This window comes from Meleagris gallopavo, chromosome 1 (assembly GCF_000146605.3).
Source record: "Meleagris gallopavo isolate NT-WF06-2002-E0010 breed Aviagen turkey brand Nicholas breeding stock chromosome 1, Turkey_5.1, whole genome shotgun sequence".
In the NCBI taxonomy this organism is placed as follows: Eukaryota; Metazoa; Chordata; class Aves; order Galliformes; family Phasianidae; genus Meleagris; species Meleagris gallopavo.
In genome coordinates, this window is record NC_015011.2 from 33,466,168 (window position 1) to 33,488,145 (window position 21,978).

Consider the following 21,978-nt stretch of genomic DNA (forward strand, 5'->3'; position numbering starts at 1 on the left):
CTGTCCGTCCGCAGAGCAAGGCGGCGGAGCGGTAGCGGTGCGAGGACACGGCCTGCTGGCTGCGCTGCGGCCGGCCGCTGCGTACGTGAAGCTTTACCGGCCCGAGAGGAGCTCAGGCTTCGCGTGCGCTTTCGGAACTCGGCGGCTGTCCCCTGCCTGTACGCGGGTTGTGTTGCGCTGCTGACCAATGCGGGACGTGCGGGAATCGGGTGTAGCTCGGTTCCTCCCGTCCCCGTCTAGCAGCGTAGCGACACGGAGCACCGCAGCCGCTCGCACCGGGGCTCAGTGCCGCGTTTGGAGCCCAGAGGCGGTTTGTCTGTCCGGTCGGTGCTCTTTCCCCCGCCGAACGGACACGGGTGCTCGCAGCGCTCTTAGCGGAGGATTCCGGGCCATTTGCTGCGCTGCTGCGTGCCTTTGCAGTTTGTCACGGCTCCCCGCTGCCAAATTTGGTCGGTAGCGGTGCCCTCTGCGCCTCTGTGACAGCGGTTCCCGTGCGCCCGTCATCCTCGCCTGCCGCCCGCTTGGAGCTTCTCAGAGGATCGCGGCGTCGCTGGAGGCGCGGCTTCGTTTAGAACAGCGTTTATTGTCGTGTAGAGTTTGTGTCGGGAATTAAGTAAGGTGAACGGCTTAACCAGAGGTACTGAATAATTCTGTAAGTCTCAGATGAAGGAAAGTTTGGTTTGGATGGAGCTGTGCAGTGATTTCCCCGAAACTGCTGAGCCCAGTGGAGTTGGGCCACACGTAGCTCAGCTGTGGTTGGTTGGGTGTTTTCCTGTCTGACGTTTCTTGGATCTGTATCGTACACATCTGAGAAGAGCTTTTAGGAGGAGAAAAGAACTCTTAATTTTTCTTCCAAAAGCTCCGTCCTTAAAAATAGTGCCTTTGTGTATGGGGTAGCGTCGCTATATTTGGTGACAAAGCCATATAAAGCAGTTGATCCTTGACACAAATAAAATCTTTTGACGGAATGGCCTCGTTGGTTTTTCCAAGCAGGACTGCTCTGCCCTCCTGCTGGCGTTGAGTTAATGCACTTTTTCCGCCTGCGTGTGCCCTATGGATTCCTCACGGCTCTGTGGTTAGGGAAACTTGCACATGAGGAAAACACTTGGTGTTTTGCCCTGATATTCATGAAGGCATGGAAAGATTTTGTTTGCCTGCTTGCATTCAGGCAGCTTTGTAAGATGATACCTGTTTGTGGCACTGAAAGCCTAGCCTGTTTTGTGCATGAGCAACGCTAGAAAATCAAATTTCCCTTTTAGGTATATCGTTAAGGTTCCTCTGTTATGCTGTTGGCTGTGTTGCATGGGAGAGGGGAGCAGGAGGGAGAAGGGGGAGAAGAGATCTCGCTGTTAAGGATTTAATCTTCTCAGCCGGAGGTTAAGAAGTCTGCTGTCTGCATCCGTTGGCATCGCTACAAGTGCAGGACAGCCATCCAATTGTCACACAGCTCCTCTGGGTTGCGTCATTCAAGCGTCCTCATTACAGATCAACATTTAAGCAATGTGCAACTTCTGTCATAGGTGGGGAATAGGATCTTTTATTTTCCTTGTTTTGGAACAGGCTCCAAGGCTGGAGGGAAATTGGTTGTCTCTTGCTCTGGAGTATTTGCGTCCATACATGGATTTATTTAGAGGCAACTTTCTCTACATGAACTAGAGAGCTTTGAAACGTAAAAACAAAACCAGAAAAACCTGCCAGCCTTTAGGGCGTTCATTCTGTAGTGTCTCGTAGAACAAGAAGGGGCTGCAGATGAACAATCCCTTCCCTCACTCTTATTACTTCTGCAGGGCTGCATTATGATCTGCCAGATGCTTAGCTCAGACTGGGAGGATGTTTGGTTCTCAGCAAACTACTGGATGTAGGAGCTTGAACAGAAGCACAAAACTGAACGTTCAAGTCCTCCTCTGTGGAAATCTGTGGACATGTAAGAAACTAGCAGTGTCCTAAACTAACTTTCAATCTTCCGTCTAAGAAAGGGAAGGGAGCACGTGTTACAGCATCAGCTTCTGCCAGAGGGTGCAGAGTGGCATTCTGGTTTTTAGAGAGGACTTCTGTGTCCTTCACTTGTGAGGATGCGATCCTTAGGTGTTGTCTGAAAATAGGCTGCGAGAATTCTTTGGGAACTCCATTCATGATGAGGCAACTGGAAATTATAATTTCTTTCCTTAGCTCCAGCCTTCTGGTTCTCATGTAACAGCTCAGTTCCAGTGGCATTATCTGACAGCCACACAATCCGGCACTGTTCCTGGGCATAAAGAGGCTTTTCTCAGTGAGGGCTTTAGCACCCGAGGAGCTCAAACAATGATAGCCCAAACCCAGCAAGGGCAGTGCTTAAACTTACATGGTGCTAACACACTTCTGCTGTTTCTACAGACTTACATTTTGGCATAGCATGTTCTGTAAGATGATTAATGGCACAAGTATTTCTTTATTTATAGCGAGCATTGGGAACGATGTTTCCAGTAAGTTTTGTATTGAAACATGATTCAGCTTTTGAGTGTTGCATAAAGTCTGAAGAAAGGATTTCTGCTGAGCTCCCTGGTTTGCGCTCTCTGTCCAGTGGCATCTGAACATGGGGATTAATATGTTTGAAACACAGACAGCAGCGTAGCAAAGCGTACACAATGTGCTCATGTATTGTGTTGTTGGGAAGTGCTGTCGTGTCCAAGAACTCTTAAGAGTGACGCCATGTGTGGCGCTTGGAATTATGTCCCCAGGGAGCTTTGTAACTCCATGTTCCTCCAAACAGGGACAACGCCTTCGCCTTCCACCTGATGGAAAACAAAGCCCCGCTGCCAGGAAACAATAGCTCTGAGGAAGGGACTGCCAAATGCCATCAGTTTCACTTGGGCTGCACAATGTGAGTAGGAAAAAGAAATCAACCCAGGGCATCTCAACAGCTTCCTGAGGAAGCGATCCATGCCAGTCAATGCCAGAAGAAAGCAGTCCAGAACATACCCTGCCCAGATAAGCATTGCCCTGTTCTTGCCAAGTCTTGCTCCCCAGCACCTTGATCTTGACTATGCTGTGCCTCCAAATGCAGGCAGGGAAGTTTTGGGTGATTTGCAACACTGTTCTGCTGAAGGGCTCTGTGCAGCTGGTTGCCTGGGGTCGAGTTCACATGGTGTTGCTCTCAGTCCACGTGATAGCATTTGACAGAGCAGTGAGCCTGGCTTTAGGATTCCTGTGTCTGCTTCCAGAGCACGGAGCCTATATAGAGCAAGCATTGATCTGATGTGGAGTTGCTGGACCTGCTGAGTCCAGCCATGCGCTGAGCCAGTGGTGATCCTGAGAGCAGGGCTGATAGAGCAGCTGGTGAGGCTCGGCTCCTGCGGCTGTGGGGCTGTGGGATGGGCGAGCTGGGGGCAAGGAGGGAGCGGGCACACTGCTGTGGGCTTCGGGAGGGCAGAACGGTCAAGGGGAGCTAGGCAGCTCTGAGACATTAGGGCCTGAAATGCACAGTGAAACTTCCCAGATAAAGGGGTTTGGGGTTTTTTGTAGTTTAATCATCTCTGCCATTCTAAAGGCTGCAGGAAAAGAAAATCAGCACTGTTGGGCAGAGAGCCTTAGTCTTTGACTGCTTGCTGTGGGAACTGTGTTTTTGGACTGTATCCTTAGTTCCTCCTATTTTTTACAGGATTAGAATCAGTGGAAGGATACTCCATGCTGATAGCATATCTTATCAAAACCTATTTCCATAAGAGAAATGTAGGGGACGTGCTTTGCCCTGGCTCCTGCAGGCAATTAGTGGCTGGCTCCAAGGGAAGCACTGGGGACTGTTGGTTTCCAGTCTTGCACAGAGCTTGGCACTCCATCTGCAAAAGCTCAAGGCAGCTTTGCTGCTTGCCTCTGGACTTCAGAGAGGTGCTGAGCTGCATCGAGCTGCTGCAGCAGTGGTGGAACCATGCTGGGTCAGGTTACTGCGGATACTGTGCAAGAGCCTCAGACTGCCCTTGCAGAGTTGACTGAGAGAGGAAGGCTTTTTGTTGCTTTGCTGCATAAGGATTAGCATAATACAGTTTTATCTATAGTATGATAATTAATAACTGTGGCAGCAGTACACAGTGTAATAGCTTCTTAGTGTATTGCTGTTTAAGAAGAGACGCAGGTTTTCAGAGCGTTGCACTACCACAGTAGCTCTTGTAGATAAAGTTCTTCCCAGGTCTTTGCAGAAGTTAGATTTTCTGAATCACTTTCATTCTCTCTTCTGAGCTCTCCCCAGTTTCTTCTGTCTTATGCCCCAAGCCAGCTTGAGATTCCAGCTGGTACCTCATTGTTGCTGAGCAGAGCTGGTTCCCTCCTCAGCTCCTGCTATTAGGTATTATGCTTCTCTTTTTGATAAACTCCAAATCGTCATTTGCCTTTTTTTGCAGCAGTTATCACAGTATTGGCTCAGCTTATGGGCACTGTAACCTTGACATCATTTTCTGCGGTACCCCTGCTTATCTTGTAGTTTCCATTTTGATTTTGTGCATTTGAGTGCTTTTGTGGGTTGTTTTTTTTTTTTTTATTTAAAAAAAGACCTGTACTTGGCTCTGTACTTGGCTGTACTCTGTACATCTCTCTGTACTTGGCTGTACTGAATTCCATTTAACTGATTTTGGACCCTTTTCCACTTCCTGAGGATCATGTTGAATTCTGCTGGGCTCTTTGCGGTGCTGTATGCTCCTTCCAGTTTGGTGTCTGCAGTTCACATAGGAGTGCTTGCAGATCCCAGCAGCAGGAAGAGTGCTGATCAGAGCTGGGCCCTTGGCAGCTCATTGGGGTGTCCTCCCAGCCTGACAGCCCACTGCATTCCCAAGCTGTGGTACCATGATCCGGAAGGAAGATGCTTTTCCAGTCTGTTTATGAAAAGGAAGTATGTACTAGTTTGATGGGGTAGGATCTTACAAATCCATCTTGGCTGCCTATCGCTTTGTTACTTTTCAATTGCCTATTTATGTGGGTTTTTTTGTTTGTTTGTTTGTTTTTCAAATTTGTTTCAAAAGCTTTCTGGATGTGGAGGTGTGCTCACAGGTGTGCAATACACCAATCACTTTCTCCCTTTTTCAAAGTGGACGTTGTCACCTTACCCCTGAGCTTCGAGAAAGGCAAAAGCCTTTCAGAAATCCTCGGAGATGCTTACTCTTTTCTGAATGATTATCCCAAGTTATTTCCCAGATATTTTAGGGTGAGTTTTGTAACCTGTCAGAGGAGGAAGTGCAACCTCAGAGAAGGGCTGCAGACATATGATAGCTTCATAGTCCAGGAATACACTGATTCACATCAGTGTGACTGATTTGGCACACACGGTCCCCAAAGCAGTGGCAAGGAAGGAGAAGAGACTCAAGTATGGGGGATAATGGGCAATCAAGAGTACACCTTTTGTTGATAGAGAAGTGATGCTGGGAGGAATATGATGATCACCCCAAGTTTTTCATGACATTTGTGTAATGGAGCAGGAGATCATGAATGGTAGCTTTGTGGAGTGTTTTGGGTGATTTTTGAGGAGAAATGGGAAGTTATCACCCAGCTTTTGAGAGAGTCATTTCCAGCACTGTTAATGTCCCTTGAAATCTTGACTGCAGAAAGGGAATGTGTAACCAGGCTGTGTTTTACCTTTGATCAAGACATGAAATCGATACAGGTAAAGTCCACTGTGCTTGTGGTTAACCAGCTCAGTGACACTGCAATGGGAGAGGTACGTGGGGTTTGGAGTAGAGAGCGCTGCTTGTAGTTTTTGTGTTTCAAACTTCTGCCCGTCCTGTCTTGCTCAGCCCAAATAAGGGCTTGTTTGTGCCATGGGCTAAGATGCCCTGGAGCTGCCTCAGCAGAACCAACCTCAGACCTGTGAACGTGCGTGGCGGTGCTGGGAACGTTTGCAGTGGTCATAGCAGAAACATCCTGAAACCAGGATCCTGAGCTCTGGGTCTTTGAGTTACCAGCAGTCAATGGGGTTAGAATTATGCACCTCCATCTGCTCCTCTTTCATTCTCTCTGCTCATGTGATTTACTGCCTGGGGCTGGCACTTGTTCCTGCAGCATTCACCTCTGAGCAAACACACAACGTGAGATTCTCACAGGAAGCTCTGTGGCTCTTGAGCAAGATTGAGCTGTGCAGATTCTAGCAGAAGATTAATACAGGCCCTGCATAATTTTGGTTGCAATTGGTACTGCACAGTAAACAGTTATGATTCTAGTATATCTTCCATTTCATCGGGTATTCATCTGGATAGTTTTGTTCTGGGGCCACAAACGGAATGTCAGCATTTGTGCAGTGTTATGAAGCTGACAAAGCATTGTGAGGGCTGTGCTTGGACCCCGTGTGTGCTGCATGGTGTGGGGACAGACCCCTCCCCTGTCCCTTCTAGGCAGTGGACCTGTTACTGCCTTCACTGTTTCAGGTTAAAAATACCTAAACTTGTTCTTTTCCATTTCTGGCATTTCTGCAGGCATTTATCAAACTTTCTGCAGATTTATACCGGTGCTGTAAAAATAACACACTGAATAAATACAAGGGCTGCTGCTCCTTTTTTATTGTGTTGGCCCATGCTGTCAGAGGTGGATGTTGGTGGTACAGCAGTAGAAGCTGAACCTCCCCACCAATGTCCCATTCCATTTTGTTGCTGTGTGACAGATGGCAGCAGAGGGGCAGTCTGATACAGTGGTGTCTGACATGAAAACGCATAAAGTAAAGGTATGAAATTGAATTCCTCCATGTGGAAAACATCGCTCCCATTGACATTCATCAATGCTTGCTGAACGTTTATGAAGACCAAGCAGTGGATGTGAGCACAGTGAGGCAGTGGATGGTGCATTTCAGCAGTGGTGACAGCAACAGTGGGGCACGTCTGATGGTGCCACTTTTTATGAGTGTGGTATTCAGACTCTTGTTCATTGCTAGTGAAATTGCACAGCTAATGGTGGTGACTGTGTTGAAATGTACTGTTTTGTAGCTGAGAATTTTCTCTATTAAATAATGTTGTGCTCTTTGTATCTGTTGTCATTTCTATGGAAATGAATAGGTGGTATTACTTTTGGAACAATATCAGACTTGTGACCAACGATTGTGTCTTTTTATAACCTCAAAGTAGGCACAAACTTGATACATCCATAGCCACTCATTTTGCTCACAGGTGCTGAAGTCCTGAGTGCCTAGAGTAGGGCTGGGCTGCTAGGAAGCTTCTGCAGGGGCAGTGAAGCATCCAGGCATGACAGCTTCACTGGGGGGCTTAACATGTTGGTGTGAGATATCAGGGCCAAGGGGAGAGGAAATGATGCATGGGGTTTTAATTGCAGTGCTTCTTTTTTGTGGAGCAGGACTCCAACTAGGACAGCAGCAAGCAGCATTTTGGGGCAAGACTTAATTAAGTCCGGGGCGGCGGGGAGGGAGCTGCATGCATGTGCGGGGCCCGTGTCTCTGCTGAAGGATCTGGGGCAGATGTCACTTTTCAGTACGGCTTATACAAGGAAAACACCCAAATTTCTCTTGGATTATTGATCCTCACGGGGATTTGGAAGCCTTGAGCTTCAAGTAGGCTGAGAGAAGAAGTGAACGATCTGGGCAGACGCACCTGTGCCCCCCAAAGGAGCAGGGGACGGTGAGCAGGCTGGCTGTCACAGAGCGGGCTGGCTGCCCAGGGGTGAGTGCCACCGGGCTGCTGTTGCTGCCAGCCCTGCAGTGGGAAGGGGATGTGCCCCAGCCCCAGGAGGCTCCAGCCTGCGTGTAACACCGTGCTGTGGGGCAGCCGGAGGCATCTGTGATCTCCAGGTGAGCGCCTTTTGCTGGCAGCTGCAGGGGCTGTTTGTGTCTGGAATTCAGTAGGGGTTGCACTGCAAAACTGTAAGGCTTGCTAGATTTTGGAAAAGGCACCCTCACATTCTGGATATCTGAGAGAAAATGAAAGAGGAAGAAGAAACCAAAACAAGTATTCAAACTATATATTCAGCTAGAATCAGTATTTCTTTTGCTATGAACTGAAGAGAAGCTTCACCATGTCTGGAGGTGCAGCACATCCATGTAAATATCTGTATATTTTTTAAATGCTGCGTTTATCCATTCTTAAACTGCCGCATGTTTAAAAAGCATTAACAGTGTAAAATGAATACTCCTTTTGCCCTGTTGTTGTGTCTTCTCAGAGCTTTAGAGCTCCCTATAACTAGAAGGACCTCTGTGACAGAGGGAGACTGGAGAATTCCTATTTTATTTAGTGGTATGGATTGGATGTGTTTTTAATTTTATTTTTTAACTGCTTAAAGGTTCCTTGCTTTTAGCATGGTTAACGTTACTATTACAGTTTGTGATCAATTCTTTCCTGTTTGTGTGGCATTCAAATTTCTTCATGCTAATTTTTATAACCTATTTTTTTGATAAAAGGCCGAGGTCTTCTTGTGTATTCATAAGGCTGTTCTAAATACCATGACATGATTCCTGTGATCAAAGGCACATTTTTAAAGGCTTCTATTCTGTCGACATCTGCATAGACTTCTCCGTGCCGAAGCTGTCACTTGAAGGATGAGTTCCTGGCACTGTGCAAACTTAGGCAGGGCGACGGCTCCTCTCGGTGGTGAGCAGCGGTATCGGTTTCAGACACGGCTCTGTAGAAAATTTCCATGTAAGGGAGACTGCTGGGAGAGACTGGCAGCTCTGGTGGCTTTCACTCAGAAACGCTGATCCTGGAGCTGGGATGGCAAAAAAGAAACAACCGATCTGAATCGGTGTGATGTGCAGTCACGCCACCTCACCCAGAGAGCAGGACACCTTTTTACAAAGCTTTCTAAATTCTTCCTCCTCTCCTCTCCTCTCCTCTCCTCTCCTCTCCTCTCCTCTCCTTGCTGAGCAAGGAGCCCTGAGCTAAGGAGCACTTCATAACACTGTTTCAAATGACTCCAATTCAAAATAATCTGTTTAATCTTGAATGTATCTTTTTAAAGTTATTATTATTCCTCGAAGAATGATACAAAGTTGTTCAGGAAAGTAGAATAGAAAATCCAACCGAAGGGCTTCTGTTCGCTGCTAAGAAAAGAAAGTTGATTCACCTCATGGTAAATGATGCATGGGATTTGTCCTGAATTAAAAATAGAGAGATGAGAAAGCCTGTTAGTTCTGCTGTGCTGGTAAACTTGACACGGCAAGTGCTGATGGAGGGGGAGAGTGTGCCCCCCCAAAACTGGCTAGCAGTAAAAGTAGGCACCGTGTCCCCAGTGCTGGCTGCCTCTCGGGAGAAGCTCCGTGCATGGCAATAGCCCACAACTTGGGAGGGGGTTACAGCCTTTTTTCTTTTAGTACTGACAATGAATATTTCTCTGGTGAGCAAAGCAAAAAGCTTTCGGGCTTAGCTGGTAGGAACTGTTAAATTAAAAGGTTATTTCCAGAACACTTGTATCTCATCCTGTAAGCACCAGAAGCAATTAATCCTTTACCAGTGCACTGGAAAGGACTGCCTGGAATGGAAAAGATTAGATATTTTTCAAGATGTTGAAAAGATGATGATTATTATTCTCAGAAAAGACCCATTTATGAATAGTTTGTGACTGCCATGGTTATAACTTGCTGCCATACAAGGAATGTGCTGAGTGCTGGCAGGCAACCAAAGCAGAGAAACCAAAAGTGCAGCAGAGCAGAGCAATGCTATTTTAGTGCATCGGATCTGGGAGGAAGAGAAAAGGAGGGGAGAAAATCCCAACCAACCTATGTTGGCTCTCCTTTGGGAAGTATTGGTAGCTGGAGCTGTTGGAGGCAGTCTGGCAATGGAAGCTGTGGGAACGCATGTGGGGCTCAGGAGCTCGCAGCTCTGCCTTTATCGGAACCAGTCCTCTGCCCTCCTATTTTTTGGGGTTCCCTCTCTTCCTCTGATTCAATGTGCTTTTCCCATCTTGTTTTTCTGCAAGTGTGCAACATTCAAAAAAGCCTTTGCTTCTGATTATCCCCTTTGTCTCTTGCCTTCTTGTTCTGGTCCCTGGACACACCTGTGGGCTTCAGTTACCCTGGCACACCAGCACATTACTGCCAGACCTCTTGGTTTTTCACAAGACAGAGTTGGGAGCTACGATGTGTCCTGGTTCAGCCAACAAGGCACATTCCTGTAAGGGGCTGGGAGCTTCCCATCTTTGGCAGCTGATACTAGAAGGAATGTTAGTTCCATTCAGGAATTAAATGAAAATTAAATATAGCTCTTTATTCTATGCTCAGATGTTTTCCTCTTACAAATCACTTTTCTGGATAACTGTTCTAATATGAATGCAAACTCAGAGACACACAAAGTAGTGCCTCCTTACTTGGCAAGTTTTCAGACCTTTTCAGGTGTTGAAATCAGTGAGTTTACACTGAAATGCACACAGGGGTTTGAGAATCTGGATTACCTGGTTGAAAAGATGATGATTTTAATCTGTACTAGGATCTAAAACTGGTTGTGGGAGTCTCATCTCTTAACCGTCACTGTTAAAATAATGAATGTTGGCAATATTGCTGGCATTTGTAAATGATACATCAATAGCATTGCTAGGTTGGGCCATATCTTCCCTTTTCATGTGAGGGTGAGTTGGCCAGTGGGCACAATGCTGGGAGCTGTGTGAGACCAGCAGGGAACCCCTCTGTGGTGCAAAGACAGCTGCCATGCCTTGCCTTAGGGGATGCTACACGTTCCTCGCTGTCATCAACTTCTCTGCTTCTTCTGCTAAAGACCTTTTGTGTTAGTAAGGGTCTCTGAAGCTGGAAGGTAGCATCTGTAGGTGGGTTTGGCAGTATCCCAACGCACGTGTTGTCCAAACTGATGTGAAAATTGCTTTTGTGTTAAGATCATAGGTTCTGTTTTGGAGAAAGGTGTATAACTTAGGTTTAATTTAAGTTGTAAACACACTCAGTATTTCAGGATATAAAACAAAATCCAAGGTGAGAGAATGTTTAAAACTGAAGAAAGGAAAAAGGTTTTGAACTTCATCACTTAGGTTCCTTTCTAGTAGTAGTAGTAGTAACTTCAAGTTTAGAGCTTGACATTTCCTGGTTTTCCACTCAGATATTATGGGATATGGCAGTAATGACCTCTTTTATCAGGGCGCAATGTAAACTTCCTAAAAGTAGACTGGATTGGCATTTAGTTTGCACATTCCAGCGCAAACAGCTATGGAGAACATGCTTTAATTGAGAGTGTTAAAAGTGATGTGGGAATTCAGGCTGAATGCTTCTGACTTGTGTGGCTTTAATTGAGAAGCTTGTATTTTATGAGAAGGAGGAAAAAATAAAATGTACAAGCACACAAATTAAATGCTACACTTCTTTTGCATTCCTGGAAAGCTAACACAATTAGTTTCTTCTAAAATGTTATATGCCTCTTTAGTTAGCCTCTGAGAAGGTCATATTTGTAATGATCTTTACAGTGTTTTGCTGCATGTTGTTAGCTGCTAATGACTGAAATATTTTACACTAATCAATGAGCTTTTGCAACATGTATGAATAGCTAAGCAGGAACTTGTGGGGACACTCTCAGTTTGCAATATCAGTTGTTGTAGAAGTATATGAAAATGCAAATCCTAAAATCTCTCTTCGAGGATGAATTTTCAAATATTTTTTCAACTGACTTTAAAGTTTCGATCAGGACAGGAAGGTATCTTAGCCCAGGTTGGAAGTGTACCTGTGGAAAGATAGTGCTTTCGGTATGGGGGAAGGCTAGCATCATCCCTTCAAAGCTGAGAAGTTTGGTGAAAGATCAGAGACCTTCTGGGATCTGCAGGGGAAACAGCATCTCTTCCCTTCCCCTTTCTCCAGTAAATGACTGGCAGTCCTCATCCCGCTCCTAACAAGTTTTCCTGTGCACTGGTCTCCTGCCCTAGTTGACAGTGCTGTGCTGGATTTTGGATCAGCTCCCATTAAACATCTCCCTACAAGCTGTTAAGCATTGCCTTTGCCTCCCAGCCTTGGCACCAGCCGTAAAGACCCTAAAAACTATCAAGGGCAATGGAAGGAGCAGGTGAGACCACAGGCTTTCAGCTTTTGCAATGAGTGTGTTAAAGGAAAATGGGCTACACAGCTGCTTAGATGAAGAAATCCATGATATGCTGAGACGTTTGCTCATGTGGTTCTCTCAGGGCTGCACTTCTTATTCTTGCAGTGCCTGGTGATTGTGCACTCCTGGCAGACTTTTGGTAACCAAAACCAAATTAGAAAAAAAGGTCCAAATGCTAAGACTGGAATAAATGTATATGTTAAATATGCCATTACATTTTATCCATGAAACATTTGCTTATAGTTTGATATATGTCAAAAGCCAAACAAAAAGGACAACAAACAAAACCTTTCTAAAGCAACTGTTTGACTGGAGAAATTTAGCAAAACAAATACTAATTAAAATTAAATTGTTACTGTAACACTTGATTGTAGAAAACTTACAGGTCTTTGCTTCTGACTCCTAGTTGTTTGGGTTTCTCCAGTATGGCAGTGTTTTTGCTCCTCTGCTTTGTCCAGTGGCTCTCAAATTCCTGACATAGGAGCCTGGCTCTCTGGCAAGCATGTAGGGATCTGTAATTGTTTCCTGTCCTCAGAGTGGGGCCAGAGACTTGGGGCTGGAGGGGAGGGGGTGGAAATTGGGAAACAAGTCGAAGTCTCACACTATTGAAGTCTCGTTATTGGTGCAAGAAAAAAAGATTGTTCCCAGAAGAATTGGTGCCCAGTTGCTTTACTGCTAATTTTTAATTTACTATGAAAGGGCTACAGCTTCACATGTTTCTTGTGAGAGCTGGGATTCTCATGTAATTTTAGGAATTCTGAGTTTTCAGGAGAAACACTAAATATGGAAAAAGGTAAAACAACAGTGTTACGAAACCCTTGATGTTTCTCTTGCAGCTCTTAAAAGCGAGATACGATCATACCAAAATTTTCTCTCTCAACTTGCTCCTCTCACAGAGAAATTTCTCTATTTGCAGGCAGAGGCTGACAAATTACAACTCCCTACATTTTTTTAACAGTTATGGTTATGTGCTTTTTTGTTTGTTTGTTTGTTTGTTTTTGGGGGGGAGAGAGGCCTAATTTGCAGTTTCTTCCAACGTTTGCAATTTGAGGTATAGAAGTTCTTGAAACCTGGCAGTATTTCACCATCTGTCAACATTAGGATGTCAGCATCCTAAAACAAAGGCTTTCCTGGGTTGCAGTTCCACCTAATGATACAGCTACCACTAGACTGGTTTGATTGCTATTTACAAGTTTCACAAGGTATCACTGAGCGTTGTGCCCACATCACAAGAGCCAGGCAGACATGCACTCCCTGCTGTCCCCTTCTGTACTTCATTAAAGGAGGAAGTGCAGGGAAGGGGCTCCAGGAAGCTTGGTCACACTATGGAGGACACCTGGGGACACCTGTGAAAGAGCCAGTGGTGTCCTAGTTTTTGGGGGGCAGCCTCCATTCAGAGCTGGGACAGAACTGCAGGGATCTTAATACTTTTCCCCAGAAAAAAAAAACCACAAAAGCAAAGGGAATCCCCCACCAGTGACCAAAAGTGACTTCAAAGAAAGCAGCCTCCCCTTTCCTGGATTGTGTGTATTGCACTGGGCTCTTCACAGAGCATTTATCCCACCAGGAAAACGTAGTGGGGTATGTAGATAATGAGCTTGCTTGGTAGGAGCACAATACTGCAATACTGCAGCATTCCTTTGGCTCAAATGCATGATGGCTGAGGCCATGCAGTCCCCGTGTCCCCAGGGACATGCTGACAAGGCAGAATGCTGTGCCAGCACTGCTGGCTCCCTAGGGCTGGGTTGGTGCCTTCGGTAGTGGTGTAGGGCTCTTGTTGGGCCCTGCAGAGATCCAAGTGGGTGTAGCACCTGAGGTTAAACACCAGCAACAATACTTCAGGGTGGTGCTTCATTCCTGTGTTTGTCGAGCTCTGTTGGTTTCTGTCTAATACAGCTGAAATGCAAACCCAGTTCCTAAACCTGTTGAAGCATATAGCCAAATTTGCTGAAAGAGCAGAGAAAAGGTCTTAGCTGGCAAGACTACATCACTGCTGTTCTCTATCAAACTGATCTTGGTACCCAGAGAATCAACAGGCAGGGCTGTTAAGCACCTTCACACCAAATTTATCAATAGTAATGGTTTTGCTTTTATTCTTCTTTTTCCTAATTCTTTACGAGCAGTTTTTAATATTGGACTGTAAGCACCCTGCAGCAGAGATTTTTGTTCTGTGTATGCAGAACATAGCACCGGGAGGTCCCAGTCCTACTTGAAACTACTAGGCACTGCTGCAATGTACAGAGTAAGTAAAAATAGCCATCAAAACGTCAGTGATAAAAGAATAAAATATGTTAACTGCAATAAAATACTTTCGTGAATGCTCGGTTATATTTTATTGGGCTTTCAGGACTTATATCCTCCAAGTCTTTACAAATAGTCGAGACTAAATAACAACATTTTGGTGAACGCTGAGATATTTGACATTTTCAAGAGGTCAAGATCTATTTTCTAATCCTTGGCAAATTCATATAATTTCCTCTCAACTGCTTACGCTTGAGAGAGTTACAATTCCATTTACTTCTCACAAAAGGGTGGAGGAGAACAGTTTTGTTCTGGAGAGGTAAATGCAGTGCCACAAAGAAGCAGTTTTGATAAGCGTGATGGAGCACGCAGCGGCACAGATGAACCGCAGAGCCATGATGGTGCATTTGTGTTCACCCAGATGCCCACACCCAGCTGCACGGGGAGATGTTTCACAGATAGGTGCAAGGCTTCCCTGTGAGAAGCTGGTGGGAGAGGAGTAAGTCTGGCTACCTTTTGGCATTCTAGCCTCCAACACAGGTGAGAATGCTCCCAGATTGAATCAACAGGGACAGAAGGTTTCTGTGCTGTCAGGAGGCTGCGTGGTGAGCTCTGCTGACACGCAGTCCCTGCTGAAGCAGCTGGTGGTCTGTAGCCCAGCAGTGAGTGCAGGGCTGTGATGCGACGTGAACGTCAGCCTTGGGGACCAGATGTCCTTGCTGTGCTTGTAGTCAGGACTTTGCTCAGCACGTGCCCACACACAGGCAGGGCAGGGCGTGACTTTTGGCACCCTGGGGCTGTTCCTCACCACCCACCTTCGCCTCCACAGCCCAGGAGGCCTCGCGGTGATGCCCAATGGCCAGCACGTCTCCTTGGCCCAGGCTTAGGCACGGCCCTGTGGAGACGAAGAGCCCCGCTGGCCCGGCTTGGTGTCGGGCGAATGGTGGTCTGCTGGCCATGCCTCCCTTCTCAAGGCTTTCTCTCGGTGCCGACCGCTAGATGGGGCCGGTCAGTCTCGGTAGCAGCGGGATCTGCGCAGCCATAAAATCACCCCGCCGGCGGGCTGAGGGCCCCGCTGCTGGGGCACCCCAGCTTTTGAAGGGCAAAATGCGCCTTTGTTCCCCGGCTGACCTGCGCGGTGACTTCAGCGCCGCGCTTCCCGCCGGCCTCGCCGGCACTGACACAAGCCAGATGGCCGCGGCTGGCAGGCCTGCGCTGCCGGGCAGGGTGGGAAGGTTTTATGGCCGGCTGCGGGAGCGCGGCGAGGCTGCAGCCCGGTCGGGTAATTACGCTTTCACTGCGCACTTTATTCCTGGCAGCGAAGGTCGCTGGGAAAAAAAAAAAAAGTCACGTTTTTATTTGTAGTGTTCGTTACGGACAGACCTTTGATCTTTTATTAGTCGGTAGTCTGCTCTGGAGGAATTTTTTTCCTTTTTTTATTTTTTATTTTTTATTTTTTTTAAACCGGTCCTGCAGTCACTCGTGAAAATGACATGTTTATTTATGTTTAATGGCTCTCTCAGGCTGTTCATTGTGCGGTACTTACCTTCCCCCTCCTCTTTGCCTCCATTTAGTAACACAAAAATGTTTTGGTTTTGCAGCGAGTTTAGTTTGGAGAAGTCAGAGTTCAGGCATGTTAATACAAGCAGTTTTCCCTCAGATATACTCCAGAGCGATGCGGTAACATACATCAGCGTGCGCTACGCGTTTGCTTGCTTGGGGGTCGGAAGAGGCTGCGATCGCCTTCCCCCTCCCTCAGGAAATGCCCGCCGTGAAACCATGCCCAGCACGAGCCGGGCGCTGGGGCCCACATGGAGGGGAGGCCCTCACAAGGAGCCATGCTTGTGCTTCACCACTTGGCCTGGGCCTGCTCCTCCAGCATCACTGAGTGCCATGCTGCTGCGTCCTGTCTCACGTTCCCTGCTGCGGCCGCGCTGCCAGGCAGCTGCGTGTCCTCCTTCCCATCGCGGGGAAATGAAGCAATTGGTGTTAAATCTGTCCCAAAGAAAACCTTGCGAGTGCTGTCTCTCTCTGTTTTCTATATTTAAACTGGCCAGGGGATTGTTTAAATATATCTCACGGACGGTTTACAATGCAAATTATTTCCTGCCTTTAAAACAAGAAGTCGTGGGTTTGAGATATCTGGCAAGTTTATTGCAGTGAGATGTCACGTTCCTCAGACGAGTCATCAAAAGAACAATTTTTAGTGATGACTGATTTCTTGCGCTCACCATTCAGAAATGTGGAGCTTGGTTTTTTTAACAAAACAAAAAGGAAAATCCTGCCCATTGGCTCTGTCCCACGTTATAGGATGTTGAAAGCAGGAGTCCTGCCATCTAGCTTGGGCCACCAGCGCTGCCCCTCAGGGCCTCCCCACTTGCGATCGCGCAGGTTGCTGCCCCACATTGCTCAGTGTTTGGGATCTTAAGCATCTGCTTTAAAGGCCTCCAATAAAGATATCCCCTCCCTCATGTGTGGCACAGAAAGCTGCTCCGCAGAAGGCTGTGTATTACGTACTGAAACCTTAATGGGGGGAGCAGAAGAAATCTACCAAGAAAGGTGCATTTAGAATGTGATGGTCTTGAATAACTTGTAAGCATTGTTTTTTTCTGTGAATGTTTCTTAACATTTTTGATGTTTTAATTTGTTCTCATCTTTTTTTTTCTTTTTTTTCTTTTTTTTTTCTTCCCTACTCAGCTCTTGCCCCTGTTCTTTGCCTCTGGTTTTGTTGGTGAGGATATCACAGTGATGTCTGCATTCAACCTGCTGCATTTGGTGACAAAGAGCCAGCCAGTGGCCCTGCGAGCCTGTGGGCTTCCCTCAGGTTGAATGGGTGCTGCTTGTCGTGTCATGCGTAATGAAGGCCCGTTAGCAATGGGTGTCTCTGCTACAGGAAATGCTGTGCTATGGGTTGCTCTGCTTTGTTTAAATTTGCCTTGGAACCAGAAGTTTGTTTGCTTTTCTTTTAAAGTCACTGGCTTGGCTGAGGGTTTCCATAGCCTAGATTTTACTCTGCTTGGCAGTGCTGTCCAGCTTCCTTGCCCAACAAATTCTGAATTGAATTTTTTTTATTCTCCTCATTGTTGGAAAAGCAGTGGAATTAAACTGAAGATCAGTTGTGTTCAATGCTGTCTGTAATTTTTTTCAAAAGATACTTACTGGAATTCGGCATTGAATTGCAGCTGCATCCGATAACAGCCTTTCCAAAATCTTTAGAAGTGCGCTGTGGTTGCATTGAATGTTTCCCTTTTAAAAGTGTCAATGTAATTTAAATATGTTACACTGAAAATTATGTATAAAAAGTGTTCAGAATTTAAAGTGTAATTCTTTTTTCCCCTCTGATGGTATATTTAGTGGCTTGAAACTTCTGCAAGTAAATAAATAACTAAATGGAAATATGCAACCTCATGTTCAGTGCAACTACACTTCTCAAGCAATGTCCAAGGCCTGCTGCTAGGTCTGCAAGGGCTGCCACAAGGCCCATCCTGTATGATTTGTACCTCAAACCTAACAGTACTTTGTATTTCACTGAAACAACAGTATTTGTAATGTCTGCCTAATAATGCCAGTGTACATGCTTATGGGAGAGAAAATACAAGCTGCAGAGTTAATTTTGACTGTTACTAGGAATTTTCTTGACACTTAGATAAAAGAAAGAGATGATCCTGGCTGATCAGTGTTTGAAACATCAAATAAGAACCAGCGTGGGTGTCTGTATGACACAACTGTTTCATAAGGGTACAGAATGTTATAAGGATTTTTTTCTAGAGCCGTACTTAACAAGCATATGGAGGTGATGTTCTAAAGATTTTTCAGTGATAAGACATCAGTTTTCAAGCTGATGGACTCTCTAAAGCTGATTACATTCTATTTGAACTAAATCTGAGTCCAATTTTCGCAGCATTTGTGTTCTGTTTTCCCTCACATGTGCACAAAACTCCCATTAACCTAGATAGGAGCTACAAACACATATTGAGGAAGAGAGAGAATAGCCCAGAATGTGTCAGTCTGACCTTTGTTTCCTGTTCTATTTGCTGCCGAGCCAGATTTTAAATCCTAAAAATACAGGATAAGCAAATTTCCTTAGCCCTCTTGATGCACCTTTTGATGTGTGCTCACATGGCCGGGGCCTGCCCTAACACAGGGACAGTCGCTGTGCTGGTTATTTTGTCCCTGCTCTGCAAAGGGGATGTCACATTGGTGAGCTGGGAACACCGTCTGCAGGAAGCTAGGTTCTACTACATACCTCTTGGTGAAGCATTGTGCTGGCAGTTCTGTCCAATCCTTAGCGCTGCTGTCTATTCCTGTCCATTTGCTCTGTAACTGTGCAAGCATCAATAGATCGAGTTCCACCCACTGACTACTTACGTATATATTTTAAACCAAAATTCATCTGCTAACAGTGGAATAATATACAATCACATATCTCACATACTTTAAGAGTAATCTAAATTCCCCAGATGCTTATAAATTAATGTAGACTTGCTTTGCCTTTGGTTTGTTTTTTGTGTGTGGTGAACTGAGGGGGTTACAAGTAAATGGTGTAGCATGTATCAAATTAAACATGGGAATGAGATCTGGAGGCAACATCTGTTTAAATGCCACAATCCACTGTGACTTCATTTTTGAATATACAGAAAACGCCCCAAGTTCTCATGACTTTTTTCTACCATTACACTGTATTGGTGCTTTTCCCACCAGCCCTTTCTTTGTGAATTGCAGCTCAGCAACAGTATCACTTCAGGCCAAGGATCCTGCAAGTCTCAAATGGTGCGGAGCTTGTCCTGCTACCAGCCGAATGGCAGATTTCATAGGAAGGAGACAGTTTGTCTTTTGCAACCCCTGTCCACTCAGTGCAAGGGAACAAAGTGCTGGCACAGGCTTCAGCCTAGAGCTCTGCTACCAAGCCAAAAGGCTCTGCCTGAGGCCAGTACTGTCTTAGGTTTGAGCTGGGCTTCTCAGCGCTGTTCTGAATTCCAGACAGTTAAACATTTACAGGACAAGGTCTTCAATGTGAAAGTATGTTTTCATTTCTGTGCTCTGTCCGTCCTTCATGGAGCAGAATGATGTCACATTGTGTGTACTTTGTCCTTAATACAAAGTCACAGGGGTAGATCAGAAGCAAGCTAAGCGAATGGCATGATGCTCAGAAGTACCTTAGAACAGCGTGGACGTCTTTTCTCTGAGACGCTGTTTTGCAAACATGTGCAAGTTATGCTGGATGACTGGTAAACCAAACTAATCCTAGCGCCTGAGAAGTCTTCATACGTTCCCTTTCTCCACTTGTATATTAGCACCCGTGGTGTGAGCGCACTTTTCTAAATGGTCTTTTTAAAATACTTCTTTTTTGAAGCTAGGACTAGGTGTTTCGATGTGTGCAAATCCATCGTGCTGCCCGCCCTCAGTGCGCTGCTTACAGCGTTGCAGCGCCAGGCCCTAGCCCAGCAGCCCCAGTAGATGGCACCAAGCATATGCTGTTCCACACCCCGAGCTATATGAAAAGCTTCCCGTTTAGTGGTCATTCGTACATAAAGTACACCCCAAGACCTTAGGAATATTTTAAAGTATTTTAGTAAACGCATGGCCATTGGGAAAATCACATAAATCTGTGCTCATACCCAGACTCAACCATATCGCTTCAGGATTTGATTTCCAGCAAAGTACAGCTCCATTGTATTTTTGCGTGATTTAGAGATGCTGTTTCTTGAGTCTGCCCTATTGAGATCGAATGCTCTAAATTTCCAAAGAAATGTGGGATGCACTCAGCACCTGCCAGGATTTAGTTCACAGAAATTAAATCCCTTCTTTTTCTAGTTTTTTTTTTTTTTTGAAAACACGCACACACAAAAAACCACAAACTTTTAATCCAAAAGCTATTTAAGCTGCTGTAGTGCATACAACAAGTAACCAATAGAAATAATGATTATGCAGATTCCATGTACATGTTTTCTGTAGCAGACCACCGAGATACAAAGTAAAAAGTTATCTTACTTTGCTTTGCTGTGTCTTTTAATTAGTATGGGTTCTCATTTCTTAAAAAAATTCCTTTAACACCTTGAATGTTATGCTGCTTACATCACATTTGTTGCATGAGACAATTTGGCTTTTCCTCCTCTGTAGATGAAAGAAAATTGTAAAAATAAGCAAAAGTAATGATGAAGAAATGACAGGAGTAGAGTTGGTATTTCTTTCCAGGACACGTGTGAAATAATAAAGTTCTAGATAACACTGAAGTGTTGTGAAGTGTTTAATTACTAAAATAACTACCAGTAGGAAACCATGCTCGTGTAGGCTTAGATTACGATACAATACATCTGTATGAAGATGGTGCTGGGCATATGGTGTAAGTCTTTATTTAACAAACATCTATAGCTTGTTTCTCACTTGTTTTATTAAATGTTTATTCATCTCAGTTTCGGTAAAACTGTCTTGCCATAAAATTGAAATGAATAGCTAGTGAACAGAAAGTTACTGGGTCTCCAAACTGAACTTTGAACAGCAAGGATTACTCTGAGGAGCAGATCTTGCAAACAGTTACATACAGGAGTTATTCCTGTGCGTTTGTCCCTGTGAACTCTCCAACTGCTCGTGTCAGTGACACTGTCTGTGCACGCAGCGTTTGCCACATCTGCCCTCAACACTGAAGGCCTAGAAAAGACCTTGGTCTCATGCATTCCAAGTATGTTGGCTGCTTTTAGCCTTGGTGTTCACTGGGTAGATCTGAAAATGTTGCATACCGTATGTTTGTATGCTCAGAGGTGTAACTTCTATAATTCCTGTTTTAACTTCCCCTTAGCTTTCCGTAATGCATATCACCAAAGATGTATGATTACAGGTGGCTCTTCACGTGTCCTGAAAGAGAATAAAAGTGAGACTGAGTTGCTGTATAACAATGCCGCTAGTAAGGCTATGGTTAAATGCCTGTCAGTGTTTTCATTATAAATCCCTATTTTCTGGGGTTTATAACATGAATGTAAAAATTTGCTCTGGGCTTACATGTGTCATACAAGGTCTCAGCTGGATGTTCTTGTTCCTCAGAACTGACTGGGGGGCAAAAGTTAAAACTTAGTTCTATGAAACTAAATTAAGTTAAAAAAAAAAAAAGCAAATATATCAAATTTGGAAAAAAAAAAAAAAGTTTAGTTTTGTTTTTCACTTCATTACAGTCTTACCAATTATTTAGTCCACTGCCTCCCAGTGATTAGGAGAACCATCCATTTGACACTTGAGCAGGCATTGTGTGAGCACAGCAGCAAGCAGCATGCGAAGCTGTTCGTGTGTCATTAATATACATGTGTTTGTATGTCTGTTTTGCTTCTTGGTGATAGTGATGATAACAGAATGCTGCATTGTCATAATAGAGCATAAAGTTGGGTTTTTTTTGAATGGCTTGAGAATGGTTTAAAAAATCAGTCTGTATAACTGTCTTAATGGAAGTATATTTAATGTTGTTTTTGCTTAAAATGTTATCCTGTGTTTATGAATGTTTAATACAACAGTATTCAGTCTAGAATGACTTATTTAATACAGTTTAACGTAATGTCTTATTTAATACAGTTTAACATGACATTTATTTGTAGATATCTCACTGGGAGTGATACCCTTATGATGCCTGATGCTTGCAAAACTTGCGATGATACAGAAGGCCAGAAACCCTTTGTTAATGCACCTTATTTTGTACCCAGGCTGTATACCTTTTTCACCCCTCTCCTTGTTCTCTCTGTAGCAGAAGGCTGTGGGCAGAGGCTGCTCAGGG

The 21,978-nt window shown here is 45.0% G+C and overlaps 1 protein-coding gene across 10 annotated transcripts in view; it reads left to right on the forward strand.

Moving 5' to 3' along the window:
• The first annotated feature begins 109 nt into the window (after nt 1-109).
• The window catches only part of MSRB3 (methionine sulfoxide reductase B3), an 83,384-nt gene continuing 61,515 nt past the window's right edge, over nt 110-21,978 (forward strand). Inside the window, exons 1-3 of one of the 10 annotated variants that reach the window (XM_031553531.1) lie at nt 110-637; nt 16,920-17,046; nt 21,019-21,123. In XM_031553531.1, coding sequence (XP_031409391.1) covers nt 16,971-17,046; nt 21,019-21,123 — 181 coding nt within the window. In that variant the 5' untranslated portion in view covers nt 110-637; nt 16,920-16,970. Of the gene's footprint in view, nt 638-2,736; nt 2,861-16,793; nt 16,815-16,919; nt 17,047-21,018; nt 21,124-21,978 lie in introns of those variants that run through there. The other 9 variants (XM_031553535.1, XM_031553537.1, XM_031553523.1 and 6 more) reach the window with 9 other exon arrangements.